At 36.0% G+C, this 27,219-nt stretch overlaps 2 protein-coding genes across 3 annotated transcripts in view; both read right to left on the reverse strand.

Moving 5' to 3' along the window:
- Positions 1-27,219, reverse strand: part of Wdr92 (dynein axonemal assembly factor 10) — a 122,434-nt gene that overhangs the window by 86,481 nt on the left and 8,734 nt on the right. The gene's annotated exons all lie outside the window — the stretch shown is intronic.
- Positions 1-27,219, reverse strand: part of Myo81F (unconventional myosin 81F) — a 49,133-nt gene that overhangs the window by 15,595 nt on the left and 6,319 nt on the right. For both annotated transcript variants that reach the window (XM_069126370.1, XM_069126369.1), the window contains exons 2-3: positions 24,046-24,152; positions 10,393-10,455 (exon numbers count right to left, since the gene is read on the reverse strand). In XM_069126370.1, coding sequence (XP_068982471.1) covers positions 10,393-10,455; positions 24,046-24,152 — 170 coding nt within the window. The remainder of the gene's footprint in view (positions 1-10,392; positions 10,456-24,045; positions 24,153-27,219) is intronic.

The following is a 27,219-nucleotide window of genomic DNA, read 5'->3' on the forward strand; positions in this document are numbered from 1 at the left end:
ATTTAAAGATCAATACTGCGGTCATAGTTTTAGTTAAGATACAGTGGATAAAAATCAAACAGTGTAATTTTGAAAAATACAATTTGCTGCATTTAACAAATATTTTATACTTCTATATTCGTCAGATATTTATGGCAAAAATTAGTTTGCAAAAGTATACGCAACATTCAAATTACAATATTTTTATATTTCTTTAATTCTGCTTATAGAAATATAAATCTACATAAAAATCCGTAACGTCATTATTTCCGGTCAACGTCAAATCCGGTCGTCATTATTTTAAATAGCTTCGACGTACAAAAAATATCAGTACAGAAATTTCTTGAATTCCAATTACTTTAATTGTAAATGTCCTTTCTTTATGGCAAAAAATCTGCGATATAGTTCATTAGTCTTAATTACCGTTTGGAACGCATCGGACACGACAAACAGATTCCGATGATCCAATAGAAGGTTTGAATTAAGAGCGATAGCTGGGCTCTGGACAACCCTGGTAACCCGATTAATTGCAAACGTCATTTGATAGGACATTCCACGACCGAGTTCCATTCGGCCCCTTTCATTTGCTGGTTCCCTTGGGAGACCATATCACGGTTCTAAAAGGTATGTACATCAATAGTTCGATTTCAAACGGATCACAGATTAACGCTTCGCCTTTACGTGGCCCGTAAAATGTTCCCTACTGTGCTCGTGAAATCTACTTTATTTAACGCTTCCAGTATATGATTTCTGCCTACATTCATTATTTTTTCAAATAGAATCCTGTTTTCGACTATAATACAATTTTTTCTTAAATACAATTTATAAATTTAATATATGATACTGTACTTTTTTTAAATAAAGATTAAAAAATCTAATTACCAAACAAGAAGGTAAAAAACTAACTACTAAACCAAAAAGGTAGTAAAATTCTACATTAACATACAAGTTTATATTAAATTTACTTCGTGTGGTTTATTAATATTTATCTTCGTTATAAAATGAAATTACATTCTAAGTTAATATTAGTCTATAATCGAAAAATCTAAAAAGGGCCAGATTACCATTCACGTTAACTATATTCTACCGACGTCGACATTAATGCCAGCTTCGTGAAACCTCACTTAGCAAAAGAAAAAAGTAACGTATTCATTATACAAAAGACCGGAAGTGTTTTATAATTTTTTAACAAGGGAAACTTTGCTCGTTAGACGGGTTTCGATTCGACCTGTGCACCGATGCATTATGCACACAGCACCTTAGCTGGTCGTGCGGTTGCAGCCAGTCCCGAACGAAGTAGTGCAACCCAGTTTCGTGTCAGACACGTCCTCTGCGCAACTGCGAACGCAGGGAGGGCGTTAATCCACTAACCCTTGGCGGCTCGTGAAAATTCATCGAAACGCTTGATCCATTTCCATGAAACCGCCGACGAGAACACTTGGGTCGTATGGCCCCCGCTGCATATGTACACACGTGTACCTGGTATATGCACCTTAACGAAAGGGCCGAGTTCGCAACGTTTCGAGGATTCCATTTAAATTGGAGTGTCGCGTCGGATCCTTGCAATTTACTTTATCTTTCTGCCAGAAGAGGGAAGACGCGTCGAGATTTCGGTAGCAGTGTTACCGAGCGTTTCAAAGATGCATGCGCCACTTCAGGGAATGAACATAAAGAGGGGGAAAAGATTATTGTGCGAGCACCACTGTGTGCACCGGGAAATTTACGTAATTGGATTGCTCCGTAAATGTTGATCTTTGCGAAAATTAGCTAAGATAAAAGTCACGTCGTTCTATGACGCAGCAGAACGAAGAAATATGTTTCTTCTCCTTTATTACTTGAATTATGCTACTTCCCTTTCTTCCTTTCTTTTAGGTACTGTAGTTTTATGATAGGATGTATGAATTATATTGGAAGACATCTAATTAAGAGGCTGATGCCATGCTCGTATGTTATTGGCTCTTTACATGTAGTTAGATATAGTTACATGTAGCTCCTCCGTAAATAGGGGATATATACAGTCAGTCACAAAAATCTATATACGCGAATCATTGAATTCTTCGCATTCGATATTTAGATTATAATAAATATTTAAATTGTAAAAGTGAAGATTATACTATATATCATGAAAATCAGTTTGGAAGCTCTATCAATAAGGCAATAGTGTTTATTACAATATTTTAATTCTAATTTATATAATCTTTTGTATACCATACATCTTTTACTGTTAAAATCGTTAAAAATTTTTGCTTTCTCAACATTTCCTTTTCAACTTCTTTTTCTTTTTCTTGTATATATTCCACAGAATGACGACAGACTAGACGACAGAAATTATTCTAGGAACATCGTTATTGGCTATATTCGAAAAGGAATTATCTTTGGCCGTGTTTACACAGTAGATAAACTTACGCCGCGGGCCCTAAGTTCTTGAGAAAATAAATGGCCTCCGGTAAAAATAGCGGAGTGCAACGAATTCCAGGTGGCTGTCATACGGAAGATGCATATCTTATCTCCTCCTTTCAAGGAATACATCTGGCATGCGTGGACATACGAACTTTTAAGCTCTCCTACATATTTCCTTATCGGTGATTGTTTTGTATTTTGGGAGCTTCAATTTTCAGCATGCTGCTGTTATTGAAACGATGTTTGGATAGCTCTTACCGGACTATCTAACTTTTATTGCGATATTGGCTGGTTGGAATCGGCACACCTGCCGCCGAAAATGAAATTTTTTGAAATACGATTGCCATCTATCAGTTTTCCCAATCTGTGGAATATTTCACCAAACATATAACGTAGCTCATACTCGTGTACAGGGAGTTTCAAAACTATACACAATCACTCATTAGACATTCTTTCTACATCATTAAAAATCACTCTCTCCAACTTCTCAAAAAAATTCTTCTCTTTGTAGTTAGAGTGAAACAAAACGACTATTCCACGCCTGTATATAATAACAAGAAAAGAAAGAAGGAAAGAAAGGCGCAGAAAGCGAAGCAGCTATGCGCATCGCGAATGTTTTGACTCCAACAGTGTAACAGGGGAGCGAAGAGCTCGTGTCCCCGTTTATTCCTGCAGCTGCGACTGCAAAATCAGCGCACGGTTCGCCGACTAGAGGCTGTGGCTCGTGTCAGGACATCGGCACCGGGGATCGTACTTACGACCCCTCTTCTTCGTCGGTGTCGTTGTCCGACCGTGCGCGCAAAGACGAATGGCAAAACGAGGTTACGTCGAACCTAGGGTAAAAACGGGACTGTTTTCCATGGCTCGTTCCTTTACTGGGTCGTTAATTAAGGTTATAATACACACGAAGTTCAACAGGATCAATTAAAGGTGTTCGATGCTCCTCTTGTATCGATGATGAGAATAACACGAGGAAAGTCTAGGGATTTTCCCTAAGTTTGTTGACGCACGTTGATTGGTCCATTGATAACGTCATAAATAACTCGTGAAGAGGTTATACGAGGAGTTGTATGGACCTATATCTTCGATGGAATAAAAATGTAACATAGGAGGTGAGTTCATCTCTGGATGATTAGAATTTTATTTATACGATTTGAAGCATTACAGATACTAGAATTTTAATTAAACGTAGAAATGTTACAGGTACTAACAACTGAAGCATAACAGAGGAATTGAGTTTACTTTTGTGACATTAGAATGTTACTTGTAAACTCAATTGGATGCATGAAAGTTACGAGTATTAGAACTGTATTTAAACGTAAAAGGGTTACGGGTACTGAAATTATGGATAAATGCAACCACAAGGTACTAGAATTATAGCCAAATGTAAAAATTTTAAAACAACATGACATTGGTTTTTTAGGGATGGAAGACAACAGCAGACGATACATCGCTTTCTTATTTGCATGGGAACCTAACGAAACCTAACGAGTCATCGGTCACGTGAGCAAAGCCCATTCTTTGGAAGAAAGAATGAGACGGTTCCAGAGAAATGGGGGACGCTTCGTTTTTTCCAACGAACAAAACCACAGCCGGTAAAACGGCGTAAAATAGAGAGCCCTAGAGGAAAATGGAGCGATCTAACAACCTGCAGCAGGTCAGCCTTGACTGATCGTTAATGACGACACACTGGCGGTCCAGTTACCTGAATGATTGTCTTTGACGTGAACCAGTACGGTTGATTACTTCGAAATACACGGATCGATCGTCCGTGCAATACTATGGGAGAAACAGAGGAAGATATATATGCATGTATATAGAAGCTATGGGTGATGCGGAATGTGCAACGACGAGATAAAAATGTTTCATCTCTCTGGCATGCCATATACTGCAAACGAGGGAATATCGAGATGCTCCAGTTCCTTTTGTTTCTGGAGAGACGCGGCTGATAAAGAGCGTTCTTTGACCCGAGAAATCTGGTATTACGTGATGCTAAATACCATTAATACCGTTCTTCCTTCGATTTGCTTATAATTTATCATGTTTGTTCTTGAATAATGGCATTTTAAATCTTATTTTCTGCAATTTTTCGAAAATTGTATTGTTTGTTCTTTTCGCGAACTGCATTTCTTCGTTTATTTGAAATACGTTATAAGCGTTGAATATGCGAAAGGTAATAAAATTAAGTAGGAGCAGTTAAAAAGACCAAATATTTGAAAATTATCCATATTAGTAACTATTGAAATATAACATTTATTTCTAGACTATGTAGGCCCGATGAGAACAGGATTATAGTATTTCAGACTTGTTTAAGACTCTTACAATACATATGATAATGTATAGATCCAACATAGTGCGAATAAAATAATGGAATTATCTACATGACGCACATTGGCAATATATGTGCACTTATTATGCACGTACGGTACTGGCCAATCTCAATCTATTGCTTTATTAACTGACCGTCATATCTCAAATTTGTCTGACCTTTAAGTCTGTTTCACTAACTGACCACACGTTGAGATCTTAATTCATGTTTCCTGCTTGCAATTTTACAATTATGTAATTTGATTTTTGTATTTCGAATTTTCATCCTAGCCGTAATGAACAACACACGTTTCATTATTTTATGAACGACTCGCTGTAACCAAATTGTTCCATTATTCCATTATTCCTTACAAGATTTTTTTCAGGATAGGAGTATGATATTCGTGAAGAATAAAATGATAAATAATATAATAATTTTATTATTTCATAATCGAGTATGATGCGAGTTTACTATGATTTGTAAGTGACAGCGGAAATTACGCTGGTCCAAGAGCCACAGCGAATCTATCGCGATGGTCGACGATTAATCAGAGCACGACACCGTTTCACGAGCAGAACTGATATTCGATTACCACAAAATTATCCTTACATGCTGAGACCGTTGAGACTTACTAACTGTGTTTCCAAGTTCCTATTACGAGTTAGGTTAACGATTATGACAAGTGGATTAATAGGTATAATTCCCGTTGATTGGAGAACAATGAGCTGCGCGTTTTGCAAATTGTGGACACTGTGGAAATTATAAATTATTAAGCATGTAAAACTTTCCTACCAGGAAAAATCTTCCTTTTCAATTTCAATTACTATAATTTATATTCTATGGGAAGGAAGAATAGAAAGAAAGAAGGCAGATATACATATATAGCAATATTACGAGTTTGTAAATTATTTTTTCGTGAGGATAAGATTCAAGCCTGTAGTCAATTTCCAAAACAAGGCTTAACTTTTAAGAGCGGTGGGGCATAGCCGTGGTCAATTAATAAAGCAACAGACTAAATCAATATTTGGAGGAGCAAGGTTCGACGAATTGGATTGTAACGAGAAATCACTACTCTAATTAATCATAAGAAAAATAAATAATACTATAGTTGCAATTCTTACCGGAAAAAATTCCCTATACACCATAAAAATCAATCGAATGGACGTTGCCCATTTTTTCTCCATATCTTTCATGAGTGAACGATTATTCTAGATGCATGACATTGGTGTTCGATTTTCAATGCACACATTCAATTTCAAGCAGAAATCGGTAATAGATTCATGAGGATCGACACGTGTACCCGGGCATTGTCGCCGACGAGAGGAAAGGACGAGGCTCCAAAGGCTCCAGGGTAACCACGACGAGTCTCCGAATCCGATGTGCGCTCCAGCCCGATCAATAACACGGGGCGTGCACCACAGCGAGCCACCCTTTTCCTTCTTGCCAGCCAGGGGTCTTTTGGTACCCCGACTGACCTTCGAATTACCGATCTATTCTCATGATCCTTTGTATTTTCTCTTTTAATTACTTTTTTTCTGATCGATTTCTTATTAAAAATTGTTTAACGTACAGAAGCTGTCGTTAATAGAAATCAGCTCTCGTTAATTCTATTATAAGTGAAATTTTATTTAAATATGTCTGTTTCTTATTTCACAGATAATTCATCAAATCTATCATTAGACCTACGATTGGCCTATCTGCTCAATTTTAAGGAGGCTGGCTTGATTAAACTGTACTCTATTAGTGCTAGTGTAACGAAGTCTACTTCGTCAAAAGAAATCAGTTGTCGATAATTCTATCGTAATGAAAGTTTCATACAAATGTACAATATATATGGCTTATTTTAGAGATAAATAAGAGATAAAACAGTCCTCATTAGCATTGTATTCGATGTTACATGGAAAATGAAAACATCATTATTTGCATAACATGATCATAATACAATAACGATACTATCATTATGGAGTGATAATGTTAAAATGAGATACATATGAGTGTGAACTTCCAGCCACGATAGCCTTTAACGATTGAATATTCTGAACAATATGTGACTTGAAATTTTCTTCATAAGTGATGCCAACGCCCTGTTAGGTTCTAGAAACGCTATAGATATTAGGACATACGAACCTTTTTATACGATTGAACTGTTACTATCAGCGAAACAATACAAGCTACAACTTATTGATATATTAATAAATTCTCTTATATTGTAGGAAAAACAGTTCGATAATAAAACAAATAAAATTTTTTAGTTTCTAATTTATATTTTATTTCATAAATTGCCGTGACGGCTAATGGGCAAAATATTTGATTTTATTACGCATTACCGAGAGTACTACCGAGAAAAGTCATTTTTCAAGACCTTTTTAAAACGTGGTACTCCGTTGGTATGTGCAGCGCGAGTTCATAAAGTCAAAGGAACGCGATCGAAGTAGAGACACGGGTTACAGCATCAAAGCGGTTTTTCCCGTGAACTTATTACCTACATGCACAGACAGTCTGTAAAAACCAGCCGAACTTGAAGCGCACACAAAGACACTGTTTTAAATCTCTCTAGAAAATTATTTCAACCAAACAAAGGAAATTAGCTAGTAAATTAAAAGATATTAAATAAGCAAAAAATCTTGCCCATTCTTTAGCACAGAAAAAGATAACAACCAAAAGAATCTATTTAGCGAACTACTTGTCAAATATTTTAAAGAAATGATAATAATAATCTAGAAAAGTTACACAACGGAAACAGATTAAAACTTACAAAAATATACGAGCATATAAAATGAATAAAAGATAGAAAAATGAGTCTTATTTATAGTCGAATGCAGAAAAAGAGAAATTCTATATTCGACGATAAAAATAAGATTAAAAAAGTCGTTCGAGCTTGACCAGGTGGAAAGGTTTAAACCGCTGGCTCGGAGCAAATTCTATTGTGCCGTGGCTTTTTCTTTATTGCTTTAATTCCATTTAATCGCCCAGCCCTTTCATATTTTTTACTTTTTTTCCTTGACGAAGCCACACGTCAGTCGAAGGGTCGAATGCCGTTCGAGGACTGTTTCACTGTCGGCGACCCGTATTTACGTACGAAGTGGCTGCCACTCGATCCCGAAATAAGTCCTCGCGCGCAGCCTGCACCCTAATTCAACCAGGCTGATACGCGCGTTAACGCCGCCGATGGTTTTAAGCTCGATGCTTGCACGCCTCGAAATAGAGATTAAAGCTACGCACACCATAGGGGAAAAAGAGAAAAGTGCAACGCCAGACGATTATTGAGAACACGCCAGGACACTAGGGACCGTGTCTCTCAGCCTCTTGGACCAGATAGGAAACAATTTGCCGTTGTGCTTGCGAAAATGCTTTTAAAATGGCCTCTAAAAGTGTTTTCGAAGGTGTTTTCGGAGATGACGCAAGACGATATGGGTAATCTTATTGGGAGCCTGAAGAATATTTTTGCAGCATGAAAATGGAAAATGGTTTGAAACTTTCACCATCGATGGAAATTTTATTTTACGTTATGCATAGAACTCTGCCACGTAAATAGGATCTGCAGTGTTCATACATAATAAAAATGTTTTAATTACAATTAAATAAACTTTGTATCTATATTTATATCTGCAAGCTGAACGTCAATAATCAAGAAGAAAACAATAGGAAGATAAAGATATATCGTCCAATTAAGTTTCACGCGAATTAATATCTTTGAATAATTCATACGTTGAAACGAAAGAAATGAAAGGAGAAATAGGAATGTAATAGTTTTTGCAGAATTTGCTTCCTGTTATGTCACTATTTTTAGCGATATTTACAGTTTACAGAAATATATAATATAAAAAATGAGGGGAGTTTGGTGTTTTCGCAGCTGCAAAAATAAATGGATTACTCATCGATTCGTTGGCAACGGAGTGTATCGTGACCTACAAAACCCTTCAAGAGTTGATCGGTCGTTTCGCGATATCTCCACGAAAGCACGTCGTGGCTTCCGTTTCCTGTTTTCAAACCGAGGCCTAGCAATTCCAATACGATAAAGACGTCCTGTCGTCGGCATTCTCTTGTGTCGACGAAATATATTTGATAAAAATGTACGTCGCGTTATTATAACACGTCTTTCACAATAAATTACCATTCTTTCTTCCATAATATGTATCCCTAATTATCGCAATAAATATATTTCAGTTTTATATTGCAATTAACAAACGCAATCTTTATAAATAAATTATTAATGAAACAAAAAAGATTATTTGAAATGATATAACACTATTTTTAAAATATGGATTTACTTAAAGGCATTCTGTTGCGCGTTGTTGTTCCGCATTAATGTAATAAACTACGTAAAAACGTACATCGCGTTACTTTAAAATATAATTCACTGTAAATTACCAAGTCCCCCCTGTGTTCTTATTTAACGTAACAAGCATGTTTCATCCTCATAATGGAAGTAATATTGTAACTTCGAAACGAACCATTAGCATAAAAATTATATTGTACTGCTTGCGATATTATTACGCGATTCCTGTTTAATAATAAGGAGGTAAAAATTGTATCGTTAATAATTTCGAGAATTTTTTAAGTTTCTGAAAACTTCTTCGCAGCAATAATTTAATAATGAAACATTCGTAATATTTCTGGCAAATTACTTTAAAATTATTATGCAATTATTCAAAATAGTTTTGCAATTATTTCATAATTAAAAAAGAAAAAAAAAGAAGAAACTCTTCACCATTAATAACTCTGATATTTTTTGAACGTTCTAAACGGTTCTTTCACAGGAGCAATTTAATAATGAATCTTTCATTATACACGTGACCAAATTCTTAATTGTATACGATAGGAGAAACCAATTATTACTTGCAAAGGAGAGGGGATAGGCACGTGCAGTCTGCTCCGTTCTTCGAGGCAGACGCCGTGTTTAATATTTGCTATTCTTCGACAGCACTTCCTGCATACATTTGACGCCGGAAGTGCGTAAGTAATTGCGCATTTCAGCAACCGCGGCACACTCTTTGTTGTTTTAATTCAGCTGCAATCCTTGGGTATGTAACAATTTCATCGTGAGATATATTTAAAACACGTATTCTTATAAAAGTTCTTTTTTACATAGTAAAATCTGCAGAGGAAGTTAATATTCTATAAAATATATCGGGATACCAAAACTATTACTTTCTCTAAGAAAGATATATCAAACATTAATATAAGAAACTAGAACGTTTCATAGAAGAATAATTCTTTATATAATTTTATAAATATTTATATGAAAAGAAGGTGCTTCCTCTTTACAAATTTTCCTACAATTTAGTACGCACTCGAGAAGTTAATGTAACGTAGCTGATAAGGAAAAGACAAGTTCTTAGGTTCGATGATATAAACTTTCAAAAATATATAAATAAAAATTTCTTGTAATATTATTTTGGTATTCCTGGCTAGTCGAAAGATTTCACCGTATAAAGAAATCACTTTTATATTACATTACTCGCTCTAAAAATATATTACGATGAAAGACTCACTCTAATGATAACGCCAATTACCTCCATCCACTACCAATCCATTACAATGAGCAAAATTTCAACTCATAACCCCTATGGTTCCCAATCGAACGATTGCCTCGATTCAAATAAAGAAAAAAAAAACAAAAGAAAAGGTCAGAGGAATCTAGTATTCGTCTTAAGTAGTGTGCATTAAAAGATAATCACGCGAAACGGTTCTAATTTACTCACGTTCGTGTAGAAGTCCACCTCTTTGTACGGATTCACAGCCACCAGTATGGATCCCGTGTACGTCTGGTCGTCGAATCGTAATATGCTAAAGTCAAGGAAAATTATCGAAGCAGCGACTCGTTAAATCGCTGATGCATTCAAGCAAGTTGTTCGTCTATTAATCTCACCGTGCGACCAAGAGATGCAAATGAATGGAGGAGGGGAAAGGAAAAGGAAAAGAAAAGGAAAGGAAAAAAAGGGGAGTGGAAGGTGTGTTTACCCATAGCTGAAAGGAACCGTGTCGACGGCATTATTTCTCATTCCCCAACCTCGTGAACCGCCTTGAATGATAATGCGAGATGCATTTTGAATGGAGACCTACACTCTGTGCACGTGACGTCACGCGCAACCACGTAAATGCGTGTCGCTATTTCTCTTTTTCTTATTATATTAAACCGTTTTACGAAGTTCATGCCTGTTTCAGATGAAGAGGGAATTTCCTAACGTTTCATTGTCTTAGTTTAGGATTATCGTAAGAGCTTAAGAGTGATTGCTGAAAAAAAGAATCTTTTAATAACAAGAGCTGTAGGGAAATTTGTAAAGTGTTGCGACATACAGTGTAATAATTCCTAATTCTTACGTTCAAAAACCTTTGAAAATTCTTATTATAATATTTGTAACTACACAGAGATCGAAATATATTACATTGCAATAATATGCCTGCAAGGAACGTCACCTCAAAAACAAAAACCCGAAAGCAAAGGAAATTAATTCGGTCCAAATGTAAAAATCAAAACCGAAGAGTCGAATTCAATGGAAACTGCGATCTCCGCCCCTGCAATCAGCCAGACGCTGTTCCTCCTCATGATCCGAACTCCTACCCTCCTGGACGTAATTCATTCCGTCTCTCCGGTTCGATCGACGATAGAGCGAAAGCGTAAGACAAAAGAAAAGCAGGGCCCGACGATAACTAAATGGTACATTCACCGATTGTTAGAGAGAGAGAGAGAGAGATTTTAACGATGTCTCGAATTACCGAACGAGTCTCGTTGTTATGTAGTTCATCTACAGACTTATCTGTCTTCCTTCCTTCTGTCTGGCTAACTGTTATCGAAGTACTCGATCCACTCTCCTTTATTTTAACCCTCGTCTCTATCCGTTGAAATTCGTGCGTATTCGATAGAGAAGAAAACAACGTTATAAAAATCGTCAAGGTCGAAAGTAACGAAAGAAAATTTTCGTTAACTGTCGATAATGGTTACCCGAGAAAGCAAAAACTAACTGATAACCAATAATGGTTCATCGGTAACCAGCAAAATTTTAATTAATCTATTTTCCAGCTAAAATCAGTTAAACGAAACCTATCTTACCACCAGTGCCAAAAATTAAAATAAACGTATATGTATTAACAAATTCAAATAAAATTGTCATAAAGATATCAACCCTTGCGCTACAACTTTTCCTTTAATTTAGGATACAACAATTATAATCTCTCATTTTCCTTCTTTCTGCCTAGCTATTCGTTATCCACCCGATTCATCCCCTCTCACTTCAATTCTCGTTTCTATTGCTTGAAACCAATCTGTATTTGATAGGGAAGAAGATTATCGAGAGCAGTGGTTCCATCGAGGAAGAATCCTCGAGAGAATAGTTGGCGATTTTCGGCCTCCCTTGCATAATAACCGAACGATGACACGCTTCCGACGGTAGATTTCGATGGGGTGGAGGACGTCGAAATGACGTCACACCCGGGGGTTGAGTACGAACCGATGACTCACGGATGAATGCCAGCAGCGAGAAAGGGGATAATATAAGTACTATAACCGTATACCCTTCTGTAACATTTGAAACAGCAGGCTGACCCCCCATCGACTGGTTTTTGGGACTAGTGGTGAAGCTAGGTTACACTTTGCAACCATCTAAATGTGCAAGCCTCTGTAGTTTTTGTGTTTTGTGCGGAAAGTTTGAGAACACGTTAAGAATTATTAAAGGTAATGAAGACGGTGAAAAATTAACGTATGGGGATGTTTTGAAATTAAAGTTTGAGACGAAACAGAGGAGAAGCGTAAGGTATTTTCTAAACTGTGTGTATCGATGGTTTTCTGCAATTTCCCTGCTTTGTATAGAAAATTTGGAAAACTTGAAACTCGTTGGTGTTTGCAAAAATCAAGGTCTATCGGAAGCAATGGGCGTGGTGAAAAATAAAAGCCTGAGGATGATTTGAGATGAAAGAGTGATCAAGCGTGAGGTGGCTGAGCTTCCTTTAGCTTCTCTATTTTATACGAAAAGATTGGAAAAATTGAATCTTATCGCAGCGTGAAGAGATCAAGCGTTGTTAGAAGTAATGGACACGGTAAAAAATAAAATTTAGGGGATGATTTAAAACGAAAGGAGTGATATAAGGTACTTTTTAAGCTTCGTGTATCGTTGGTTGAACTTTCTGTAGTTCCCGTGTATCGGATTGAAAAAATTGAGAATTATTGGAGTTAATGGTGAAGAATAAGAATCTATAGGGATGGTCTGAATCGATCGGATGGGCAAAGTGTAAGATACCTTATAAACTTTGTGTATAGTTGACACAATATTATGTATCGATAGTTGACACGATATTATGTATCATTAGCTATATATCATAGGTTTGGTCAATTTAGCTTCTGTGTGGTTCAAAGTTGTCGGACTACCACAACATCATTCTGCGAACAGTACATTCTATTTCGAATAGACGCTCATTTTGATTTCAAGAGAAGCTTTTACGTGCTTAATGGACTGGCTTTTTATGGCTGCTTTGAGTTCGATATGTCGAAGAAGGTTACTGAAGGAATAGTAAACGGGGATGGTCTTTGTCCCGTCACTTTTCATTTTTCCTGTTCGATCGATGAAGCTGCCTTTCGTCAGACTAACTTGAGTCCTGTGTAAACGACAGGTAGAAGGTTACCTTTACGTCGCAGTAAAGAAAGAAATATTTGCCAGCGGACAGAAAGGTCGTCGACTAAAATAGACGTAATGTCGCTTGATATGGAGGAGGTTGCTGGAGAAGGCGTCATCAACCCTCTACTTTTTGGCCAACGTAAAGGAAGAGAAATGTGAGTCGTTCGCTTGCTGGCTTATACCACAGATATCCATGGATTTATTATTCCATTCTTTTACTAGATTATTCTATCTCTGAGGAAGTTACAAAATTCTTCGAGAACTACCGTATATTAACTCTCAGACAATAGTATACAAGTTGGGTCAATTCTGACACACGTAAACTTTTTACGTTTATTACATTCTAAGCTATTGTATTGGTCATAAATCATTCCTGATTTATTATAAAACTTTATAAAGTTTGTAAGATCTGTTTATATCTTTATAAATTTCATATGATTCTACTTTATCCATTATGAGAGCATCTTCATCAATTTTCATTCATCTTCTTTCACTACTTTCATATTAATTCTAACATGATTCCTCATAATCCTATCGTGTAGTGTATTGGTTGAAGACATGTTTTAGACAAACAATTATATACATAGTACGTTCTTCCAATATATTCCAGATTATTCTAACCCGAGAGAGCTCTTCATTAGAAAAAAATAGACACAAGAAGTAAGTATAAAAATCAAATTATAACAGAAGACAAGCTAATTAGTTTAAGCAACGTATCACAATAAGATCGTAACCACGAATGGATTAAAATAATTAAAAAGAAATTAAACAATCCACGTATCAGGATCAGAATCTCTCATTGGAGAAGCAGGAAACACGGTTCTGTTTGTAATCCACAGGAAACTCCTTACGGGCAGTCGCATTTCCTCCCATTGTCGTTGACGATATTAATCTTTCGTCGTACAGAAAAGCGTTCCGAAAGAGGAATTCGTGAAATTCCACTGAAAAATACTTCGCATTTAACGTGCACAGGGAGAGTAGCGCGCGATTTTTATTGTACAATTTCAAAGACGTTTCACGTTCGAGAGATCGGTTGAAACGCAACGTTATGTCGACGAAGCAACAGAAGAATTTTCTCGCATTGAACTGGAACCGATCAGTGCATCGTTGGAAGAATGGTTTCGACAAAATCTAACGCTAAAATTGTCACAGAGTAAGCTCGATATGCAGCGACGCATGAAAATATAAGGAAATCGTTATATCGAAGCCTTTGGCAAGCGTTTCTGCAGTCAAACCAGCTTATTTGTCTTTGGCTGTGGCCTGTGAGAAAAGTACCAAAAGCAGCCAGCGCTGTAGCTTCTAAAGATGGGAATGTAATCATCCGTTCACTTTTTTTCTATATCTTCTTCTTTGTCTGAAGGCGGGTGAATTCTTTCAGATGTTCGAGGCTTTTGTGGATAGGGCAACAAACCTCTGAAGCGTCTTTTCCTAATTGGAATAATCATTGCTGCTCGAATTTCACGCTAATAACATGTGAAATGAATTGATAGTGTTGCATATTCTTAGAGAGAATAACAGAATATTTTAAAGACCAAAAATGAATGAATCATTCTGCAATGATATTACTCAGAAAAGATATAAAGAAAATGATTTCATAATAAGTCATCAAAATAAATAGTGTAAAGGATATTCAAAGATGGGCGTAAAAAGAGTCTTATCGAATCAAAAACATTTAAGAAAGTATACAAATAATAATCCAAAAGGACACCGTAACAATAATCTCGGAAAATATACCAGGAAATGTAAATAAATATCTCAAGCAATAACCCTTTAAAAAAGCACGAAAGGAAAGACTACAAAGTTAAAAATAAAAAGAAACTACAAAAATCTACAAGAAAAGATACAAATACAAATCTGAGAAAATAGTATTAAAATGATAAATTTCCAAGAAATAAGATAATCTAGAAGAAGCAGCCGCTTGCAGTAACTCTAATCACAAAGTACACCATTTCCGTTTCGGACATCGTCACCACTCGACCTCACTTCTCAACATTTCCCGCATTTCCACTGCACCACCTAATGACGGTCAGTATCCGGTTCGAGGGTCAACAGACAAACGTTGCAAACAGGATGGCTGACCCAGAAACCCGGGAAGGACAATTTTGCGCGCGCGCACCGGACAAGAAGAGCATGAAATTTTCAATAAAACGCAACCCCCATACACACCGGCGAACCGGGTGACCTGAAAGGAGGCTGGTCCGGAAAAGGATCAATCTCCATCCCTTTTTCTAGCTGCAGGAATCTTGATATAAACGAGCGTGAGATCTTCGATCGATATAAACGATAACCAAGAGGATTTTGTTTCAATGCATCGTTGATATAAGAAATTTCATTAACCTTTCCAATACTATACTCGATAAGTTGTTAATTGATTAAACTATATGTGAATTTACTTTCAATCAAACGGGTCATGAATTTAGAGTATTATATTCTGTTTACAAAATCATAAGGAAAAATGTGTTTTTATTATTTCTTATTATATCGAATACTAAGAACGTATTTCTTTTCACAAGGAAATTAAAACGAAAGATGAAAATATGTATATATAATATAAAAGAAGAAACAAACTTTCATTCATATACTTGGCAAAATTAAAATCCCCAAAAGTATATAAAACTTTATAGAATGCAAAAATCTCCTAAATTCCGCAAAAGTTTATAAATTCAAACTTCCAAAAAAATGTACCATTGTAAATCTATAATTCTGTTAATTTCATAAAATAGAAAGATTTTTGCGAAATTTCACTATTATAATTTAATGCTAATTTTTGATAAACGTAAGATTCACAAGCTTCTATATTTTTTGATATTAAACTATCATCAACCGAGTTAAATTGGACGGTATAAAGACTTTTACACGTTCTGATAGACTCGGTTGGTTGGTTTCTTTTCGTGGCCCAGTTCGGTTTCGCATCGACAGTTTCAGCAAACACGGGACACTGGGTTTTCTCGAGAGGCTGCCGCATATCCGGTCTTGTGTATTCCATCTCTATTTCGTTCCATGGCTTCGTCGAGGGTTTCGAAACGCGCCACTAAAAGGTGGCCGAGCTTCGTCCTCGACGAAAGCAATTGAAGCAGCCGGCTAAGAGCGCTTCGCCAGCGAGAGGTTAATGAGAGCGAACCACCCTCCGCCTCGCAAACCTATACGCCTCGTGTACACGTGTATAGTCGGAGGAAGAAGCGTAGAGAGATCGTGCAATCGGTATCGAGGCGTATATGTTTCAAGTATACGTATTTTTTAGGTATTTAACCTGTTAACCGTGGAGCTGCATTTCAAAAATCTGTTACGAGTCGCGTAGTTAAAATCAAGCAATGACGAGTATACACGTCGAACGCAGGGCAAATGCTGGTATTATAAATTTTACGAAGAAAGCAAAACGAAGAAGGATTACATTTTTATTCGATAAAAAATTAATAATTTATTGTTATGAAAGGTATGTATTGTTGTTATTAGAAACTTAAAGATTGCCAAAAAAATAATAAAGTAAATTACACAAAACAATTCAGGCAATAACCGATATACGCAGTAAAGTACACAAATAGGGATGCATTGGGGAAAATAATCAACTCAATTTATAAAAAACAATACATTGTACGTATAACCGGTATACTAAAGAGAATAATCAAATAATCAAACTTTTTCTTGTAAAATACATAATAGATTTATTGGGAGTATAAAGGAAACATACTACTAAATGTCATTTAAATGGTAAATGGTAATTTTTTATTTCACACGACGAGTATACACGTGAATCGCACAGAAATACAGTTTTGGATTCACGTTCATACACGTCGAACTCAATTAACTGGTTAAAGACGCATCCGGGTAAATATAATCCGAAGAAATATTTCTATAGCAATATGAAATTACTAATTATACTAATACACCAATAACTAGTTATATTTGAACATAATCTTCGTTTATAACAACTGTGTTATAGAAATTACAAACTGTAAAATTCTCCCAATGAAACTATATTAATTAATAAAAAATGAAATGAATATATCAACGAGCAATACAAATAATAAAAATCCAAATTTTCTTAATTTTTACAAGAAATTTGATCAGAAGAAATAAAAGCTCTAAATGTTAAGTAGAAAAAGAAAAACCTAATCTCGTTTATGATTACATTCCAGTGGTTTCCTTTCTAGTCCATTCATTCAATCTTCATCGTAAACTTCTGGTATATGTCACACAGTGAAACTTTTCTTCAAATACCAGCAAAGAAGTGGACGTTACGCGCAGACAGAAAGATATCGAAAAATATGATTTGTGTGACGTCATGTAAGCGTCGATAATATTTGGATAAAAGCTCGATTCGTTCACACGTGGGGAAAAAACACGGGTTAAGAGCGAGCAACTCTTTTGGTCCCTTCACTGGCTACATTTCATCGGCACCCATTATCTACCTACCTCTCATACGAGCTACCCAACGCTCCTTTTTCACAGGCTAGTTTCTCTTTCGTGATATCGGATTAACCCTAGTCTGGACGACAACGTCGAAACCGGAAGCTGAGAATCCCCTCGCGCGTCCCTTATGCAACTCCGGTTATCTGATCGAGCATCATTCATCGTCTTCTTTCCCTAGTCTCCACCCACGGTTATCTCGTTTACCCTGCGCCTCGACCACCAGTGGGTTTTAATTTTGTACATGCACACGTGCAGCTCGATACAACCACGTTCACAGATTTAAGTTAATACATAAAATGTATACTCAAACTATTCGACAAATAGCTTTTAAAGAAAATTGTTTGTTTTCTGCTAATGTTTGTATCTTGTTATCTATCCATTCTGATTTCTCTTTAATATTTACAGAAAATTTTTTTATCGTACCTTATCTAAGTTTTCTTAAGTTTTTTATATAATATATATAGCAAACGGAAAGATCTTATTAAATAATTTTCTTTCGATAAAGTTATTTATTATTATATTTCAATTACTATCTCCAACTTTTTATTCATTTCCTATTATTAATGTATCTACTTCTAAAATTATTTAAAATTATTTCCTATTACTCAAATTTTTCATTACTATACTTTAATCACTATTTCCTATTAAAATTTCAGCTCCTAAAATTATTTCCTGCTGTATCATAATTATTTATTATTTCCTACTATGAAAACTCCATTATTTTCCAGCTAAATTCACGTGACAAAGTACAAAGGAGGCAGAAGCTAGAGGCTCGCGAGGACGTCAACGTCAGATCTCCGCAGTTGAGCCTCTTATTTGTATGCTATCAATGTTTTCACCGCGACGAGCTAGGCGGCGAAAGACACGGATCGTCGTTGCTGTCGGTTCGCCTCGGAACTTTCAATTTTCCTAACGAAATTAACCGTGACAAAAGACTGGGAGCCCGTTGCTTGGTAAAACTGTACCGGTTTCGTGTAATTAGTCCTGGCCGTTGTACTTTAACGAGATTCGATCGGCCGTCACGGCACAAACGCTTGCGTAATGGAGGCGAAAGAGATTCGCTTAAATGGAATTGATTATATTCGTTCGATCGTTGTTGGAAGAACGAGATAATTGGAAGCATGATATAATTTGCCTATATCACGAAATTGCAACTAATAATAGCTAAGTTGTACACTACGCTAAAGCTTCTTTTTTATTCTATTCGTTATAACAATAATCGATTGCAGGTTTTCTTGGCTCATCTAATGTTTCGTATAAATAAACTATGGTGCAGTAATGTATAAGTAAATGAAGAAAATAACGTTTCAAAAATGTATATGTTATTTTCTAATTTTTCGATTACGATTTTATATTTATTGTGATATTTCTATGACTATATGTTCTGACTTTATTAATACAGCTTTAACATTTTTCTGCAGAATTATAACAATGAAAAATGTGTATATGGAATACAGGAAATAGTGCGATTAAAATGTAGTAATAAATAAATATGTATATGTAATAGCAGAAAACAATAAAAATTTCCTCGTCTATCCTTCAGCGAGTTTGTTACTATTTCTTATATCGCAACATATAAAATAATTTGTCCTGCTCTCTACATCCTTCAAATCCTTCGATCGCAAATAATTTTCCAAAATCTGTGTTAACATTTCCAAACGTCTGATCAATCTCTTATTCACCTAAAATGTAACCAATAGCCAACTGCTAAATAGCGTAAATAACCAAAAGAAAGGAACCAGCATTCTTTCATCTCTCACGGACATTATGAGGGAAAAGGGTATCCATTAACTAAAAAGCATTCTACAGCGAACTTCGATTTCAATCGTAACCAAGTGGAAAGCTCGTTGAACGATCTATGGAAGCACGGAAATGGAGAAGGAACTATCCGGCATAGAAATTCGAAGGAACATCGCCGGTTTCTTTAACGTCCGCGTGATTTCTCGATTACATCATCGTGCAAAAACGACGATTTCCGTGGTGTTCCGTTTCCAGCGAGAGGAACGCCCGCTGCTGCGCACGATTCTTGGCACAAGGGCCATCATTTTGTCGAAAAGCGAACGCCTCACGGCGTTTTATCGTCGACGTATTATTTCACCCGGTAATAATGTGCAATCTCGCAGTTTAATATCGACGCTGACGTAAATACATTACCATTGAAAGGTGTATCGAGTTGGCTACTTTTTCACACAGATTGCCGTTTAATCACGAAAAATCGAGGATTTTAATAGTTCTACCCGTGTTGCAGTTACTATGGTTATATGCTTATTATGGCTAAGAACTTCGATTTTTCAAATTGTTAATTAACCCATCTCGATATTCAAACGCGTAATCTTTAACATTTGATGCGAGATGCTACAACCATATTATATCGTGAAAATTACTATTCTTATTACACGAACCAGTCCAAATTATTGGATTTCTTAAGATAAGAAAAATTTGAAAAAGTTGTTAAACTTATTATACAACTTTTTCGATTTTTATCACTTTGTTCGTTCTAATATTGGAATATATATATATAACTTTGATATATCTGACCGATTTTACGGTTTATCTATATCGTAAAGGCTACTGTACTTTATCTGTGCTACTGAAAGGCATCTTTCTCGATCGAAATAGCACTCGCAAAGACGAGCGGTTCGTAGTGCAGCTATTTAATCAACCTGCGATCTATCGATCGGGCCCTTTGGGAGGAACCAGGATACACCACGGCTAGTTCTATTAGCTAGACGCTAGGCGATACGGTTGATAGTCTAAAGGAAATTCTGATACATTGTACGATCGGCAAGATCTTTTATCAAAAGCTATCTATAAAAAATTCCGCATTTTTATGTTATTTCGTATTTTTTTTATAAAGAATTTTTATGTTCCAGATATTTTTAATTGTGTGTTTTTGTAGAAATGTTCTTTTAGAAAACTTTTGATTACTTACAAAATCCAGTATCAGATGTTATCTAAAAGTCCAGTGACACACAAGAGATAAATCCGTTTAGAAGTTAACAGTTGATGTTTCAATTTAGCTTTTTATATAGTGGTTTCTCGTGTACAATAGCTTAGATTTATGAAAACAACCCAGACACACATTTTAATCAATCTAAAAGCATCAGAATATGAAAAATATCTAGAAATTTAAAGTGTAGCGTTGTCGGATGACATTGATTGTTTTTAGTTGAATTTAAAGTAATCAACGATACGTGTTGTTTGGAATTGATAGTGGAAATCACAGGATGTGGTTAGTTACTTATACTAATTACGCGTGGATTGATTGATATGTAGTATGTTCAGTGTTTGGTCATTGAATATACGGTTTTATTCGTTCACTGCAATCAACCGATAATTAAACTTCCTGCGGAGGCTGGACGATCTGTGACTGCATACTGAAATTATTCGAGCCTACATTTTAATTGAATACGTTAATTTAATATCGGAGAACGGAAGAAACTGAAGAATCTATAACGTAATTTTCAATTTGGATATGTACAAAAATATTCGACTGTAATTATTTTTCTCGATTCTTCTTCCGGATTGAGACGATACGTAAAATCAAATTGAAAATGTAAACGGAGTTAATGTAAAAAACGTAGAAAAGAATGTAACAGAGTTAGGAATACAAATTTACATAAACGGCCGTAGTCTATAAATTATTAACAACAACGATATTATTCCGTCAATTATCGAATGTCGCAATGAAAAATGAAAAGGAAGAACTTACGAAGAAGAGAACATTTTCTTTAGTAAAAGCTTTGTCATCGTTGATTTCGTGGCCAATTTGACGTCTATGCGTCCCACACGTCGCGTTCTGCGACGTTCATCGTCGTAATGCACGAGGAAGTGTCCACTAACGAGTGCGTTCCAACGACGACCTAAATCATCGAAGCGGACGCATCACGCGTTTGAATTCCGGTGTTTGATCCATACCGAACCGAGAAGAGCAAAAACTATGCCGCTACTGGTTAGGCGAATCGTGCCGGCTTCGTTAACGACCCATCATCGTCTATTCGTGTTGGAAAATCGATTGCACGTTCCTTTCGAATTCAGTGTAACATCACGAATATCCTAGTGCTTTACGACAGAATAAAGTGTTCTTAATTTAATTCGAGTTTAACGATGGTAAATTCGTAGACATGCCGATTCGTAGATATTTAATTTTAGAAAAACTTATATAGAAATCTAACAATTAATCCCTTAACGTTCAACTTCTAATGCATCAAACGTATGTACGTCTGTGTTTCATATGGACAGCAATTAGATAATTCATCTTAACCATTACTTTCATTTGCTCTAGTTTTACAAATTTATTAAAATTCTGTAAGCTTTCAGAGAAACCCAAAACCTCCGCAATGTCTCCAAAGATACAATACGTTACTTCTGTCAATTCGACTAACGAACCAAAACAATAAAAAGTAATTATAGTTACATAATTATTTTGCCCTACTACGAAAATAACTGACCTCTCTGGCATAGACCTTACCACCTCCAATATCCCCCAAAAACATAGTACAATACTGTCTCCAATCCAACTAACGAAAACCAATGAATTAGCTATCTCTTCCTAAGTTCAATACCCTCTTCAACAAACCTCCTCACCCTCTCCAATATCTGCAAGAAAGTAATACAATACTTCCACCAGTTCAACCAACGAAACTAATAAAAATCAGCGAATCAACTATTTTTCTTTCTATTCATTGATAAGTCAATTAAGAGGAAAACCAATGCAATTAAGATATCAACAAAAGAGTCACCGCGAACTTGCCAGACTCCTAAACTTCCCTCGATATTTCCAGCTCGAAGGCGAGTCGATATTATGCGTGTGCCTATGAGAATATCGAGCCATACTCGTAATAAAAGGCAGGGATGATCATTTGGACGTCTTTTCGCCCTCTAGCCATAGATCACGAACGTAGCATAATCGAAAGAAGGGTGAGGGGTGGATTGAAGCACGACAAGAAACTACAGTGGGTCGGGTCGGTGTCGGTCGTTGGGTCGGTGAAACCAGAGGATGAATGGGTCTGGCCCTGGGGTGGTTCACCAGCTGACTGGGGTTGTCGTCATGGCAACGAACCAACCCGGGAGCAACGCCCCACCCCTGCAAAATTCATACGTATAGTTCTTCTCTTTCTTAAACTACCCCCGTTTCTTCCGTTTTCTTCATCGCTTTCTTTCTTCCTCTCGCTATTTCATACTCTATTGCACTAGGTTTCTCCGCTTTTAATTCCCTTTCCTAATACTGGTTCTCTATTTGCCGGGATAGAGATGTGACAGAGATAGTTTTGTCTTGGACTTTTTACATCTTTATAGGTTTGCAGGCTTTTTCGGTTTCTTTTGATTTGACAACGTTCGAGATATATGGAAACTCTAGAACTAGGTACGCGTAGTTTATTTCGTCGAGAAGTTTAGCAAGTTCGAGATGTTTAGGAATTTTGGCGGATCGAAAGGAACTTAAGGGTCTGGGGAAAAGTACGTGTAGTTGGAAAATGTGTATTAGTAATTGAGGAGGAGTATTGGAAGTTTCAAATATCCCGGAATTTCGGTGAATTTGGAAGAGTTTATGAGATTGATATATAGTAAAATTGTAGATTTGAAATTATTCCTTAACAGTATTTTTGGAAGTTTGACTTAGTTCCTCAATATTTATATCAATACGAGTAATATTTAAATTTTTACTCTTGATCTTAATAAATTTAACACAGTCCTAAAGTATCTGACATTGCACTCTAGCATTATTCTAAAAAATTTGACATTATTCTTTAAAGTGCTAGCTTTTCACCAGCTCCAAACGTCCTTTCACTTAGAGGCCAAAAATTGTTAAAAATTTCAATATGAAATACCTTAGTTCCAATGCCGCAATACTGTTGAGAAAGAGGAGGAGCAGAAGGAACTCGAGAGAGAGTTATACGTAGGAATGCGCGAAGAATTCTAACTCCAGGGCATACTAACGTACGAATTACGAAATGAACGGACGTCCGTTCACTGTTTTTTGCGAAACTCTCGGACTAACAGAACAAGACGGTTCACACGTGGTGTAGCATTTTTATGAGATCATATTCATATGGAAGATGTTGCAATCGTACTCGAATCAATTTCTAATTTAATCGCTGATTTAACATCATAAAAAAGTACTAAAAAAATATCCTATCTAATAAATTTCTAAATTAAAGATGTATGCGAATTTTTTGAAAAACTTACGGTATAAAGAAATATGCATTTGTGTATAAAAAAAATGTAAAAATAAAATCAATTAAGATATGTTTAAGATAGAAAACAATAAGATAATTCTTACCTAATACCTAGGTATAAGAATTAATTTTAATTAATTAAAGTTCGACCAAAGGATACATATATCTGGTCCCTCTTATACCGGACTTGGAGATTCCGATTAATTCCCGTTTCATCGATGTCACTGATGACTGTCATATCCGGGACACCCAACTCAGGGCTGGAGCCTGAAACAAAAAAAGAAAGAAAATTTCCTTTATATTTAAGAACTCAATCCAGTGAGGTCATGTTAGCTTTTCCAAGCTGTCGGTCATCCGAGCTCGGCCGACCACTTAACACTGATCCCGTTCGTTTGGAAGGAGCGCGATATGGAAACCTGGTAAATTCTCTGACCACCTGTTGTTCTGCTTGGACAATATTGTACGTGACGATTCCTTGGTGCCAACAGTGGTCAATTTTCAACGCGATTCAACGTGTTCATAGAAAAGCCACTATAATATTGGATCAAACACAAACATGACTACGTACGTGATTTTCTAACTTATTCTATTATTTATTTTGTTATAGGTTATCCATAAGATGCACATTTTATAATGTTTAGTACATTATCAAATATTTCCCAATATTTCCCTTCATAATAATTGATTAACACATTACCAGTAATGGGTTAAATTTTATTATCATAAGGAATTGCACTCCTCAATAAAATAATAAATTTTGTAATTAAAGAAAAAATAATATATACAAATATTTTAAATATAAAAGAATAATACAGAAAAATATTCTAAATATAAAAAAAATAATATTTTATCAACTATGTATAATAATTTTCCTAGTCTTCTATCCGCTTTAATATCCAAAGAAATCTCCATTTCAAATCCGTTAGCATTAATTAAAACATACATAATACACATGTGATACACGTACGTACATATTTCCTCGCGTAATTCTGTTCGAAGAATTCAATGGAATCAGTGTTACGGGGTTTCAAGGAAAGATTCCAGCTGTTTGATCGCAATCACAATTTAATTAACGTGCCCTCACGATGACGAACCAAGTGAGGGATCGTGCACACAGTGCTTACCCCAAACGCGGTGATCTCTGATGTAACTGCTGTGGTTTGTCTTCTTTCCCCGGTTCATTAACCAATCCTTTGCATATAACCTATGTACATTCGCGAGATTTTTTTCCTTTTCACCCCGCTGCGGTTTATCGCCGGGGAAACACTGCGAAAGCGATGGAATTAACCTTTACACTGCGACAGTCGAGTATAATTGAACGCTTCTGCATTTCTGTTCATGGCAGTATTCGTTAATCTTTCTACGTTCCTCGATTCATTTTCCATCGAATCGTATTTTTCCACGATTTAAAATCTTTATTATTCACATCATATATTCACGTCATAATTAGGGATACATATTTTTCTATAGTTAGAAAATTTCTTTAGTTTAAGAAAAAAAAAAAGAATTATGTTCTTTAGTTAGAAGTTTTACTCACATCGCATATTCATTATAGTTGGAAATATTTATTTTTCTACAATTGGAATATTTCTTAAGGTTTAGAAAAATAAGAAAGAATTATTGTTAATACGTATTTATGAAGAATATCAAATACTGTTGCATTTTTAAATACTTCTTTCAATTTGATCAGATATGTTTTTAAGAAATCAAAAAAAATATCTAGTCTCATCCGGTCAGAGCATCATCTCCAATCATCGCGGCGAACCACGTGCTCGCGGTACGCAGGTGCCACAGCAGCAGCAGCAGCAGCAGCAGCAGCAGCAGCACATATGCACCTGCGAATATGTTGCACCTGCACGTCAGCTGCCACGATCCTATTTCCCCAAGGTCGTATATCACGTGACTCTTTGTGGACCGTCTCGCTAACTATCGCGAAATTTGATACTTCATCCCGCAGTTTGAGACCCGTTTGACAATTTCTGACAATTTTTATCTTTGCCACTTAGAAGATACATTTTTCACTTCTGATGAAACTTGAGACTTTTAAAAGCAAGAAGCTTCCAACAAATTGTAAAATCATTTATTATAAGCTTATATATATACCAAACGATAAGACAAATAGAATAAAATACTACAAATAAAAATGACAAAAAGTATATACTTTGATATTTTGATCTTAAATAATTATATAAAAAGAACCATATAATATCACAAAATAAAAACTGCCGAAAACTTAACATTTCATAAAAAGCGATTCATTTTTGATGCAAGAAAGTTTGAAAAAAGCAAATGAGAATCTACACGATATACACAGCTCGGATTTAAACGTAATCCCACTCATAAAGCGGTCGACCCAGTCGACGTTTCCGAGATTAAGCCGTGTTTGCAAGAAAAGAGTATCGCTTGACGTTACGACCCTCGCGCGAACTCAAGGATCATTGCAACGGTCTTGTATTAAATTTCTATGGCTCGCGAATGGTAGTCCGACTAACGTTCTTCCCGTTTATTTCCATGAAATAAATCGCTTGTGCTCCTTCGCTCTCCTATATTTCCTTCCTCGCGCTTTGGAAACGGCGATTCCTTATCAGAACTGCCATCCGTTTCCCGGAGTTGACGAAGGTCCTCTGGCTATACTATTTAAATAGGAATGCAGCCAGAAACGACTCATGGCCGTACGTGACTGTCTTCGTAGATGGCGCGCGTGATTGTCATTCGATCGCGTGTCATTTGACTGGATTAGTTAACCCAGACTTTGTCAGTGATTTAGGCAACACGAACGATGCCAAGATAAGATCTCGAGACACTTGTGCAGATGCTAAGATTGATGAATTTTTCGCTAGCCGTTTAACGAGTACACCGAGTTCGCATCTTTTATGGTCTCTGCAAGTGCAGTAATCTACCGTGCAAGATACATTTAATCCATATCAGTGGAGAACTGATAAATCTACTATTTGCCTTTTTCTTATTTGCCTTTACAAGGGCTCAATATCAGAGGGATTATACTGCGTGATTCAATTTATTGATATTATGACTTATCACGGTTATATATGTAGATGTTATTAATAAATTCTGTAATTGTAGGTTATCTGACAGTAGTAGTTGTCTTATGATGGTAGTCCCTGGAGATTCCATTGGATGATTTAGTGTCTGATAGCCATAAAAAAGGAATAAAATTCAAATTCAAGCACGTTGTGGTTCACGTGACGCAGAAAAGATTGATCTAATATGCATTATGGTAGTAGTGTCGTACGGTGGAAATGAGCACGAATATAATTTACGGGAAAGGGAGACGTAACACGCGGCTAGAATATTCTAATGTAAAAGGAAGGACACG

The sequence above is a fragment of the Bombus flavifrons genome, chromosome 13 (assembly GCF_040668555.2).
Source record: "Bombus flavifrons isolate JBK064 chromosome 13, iyBomFlav1_principal, whole genome shotgun sequence".
NCBI classification, from domain to species: Eukaryota; Metazoa; Arthropoda; class Insecta; order Hymenoptera; family Apidae; genus Bombus; species Bombus flavifrons.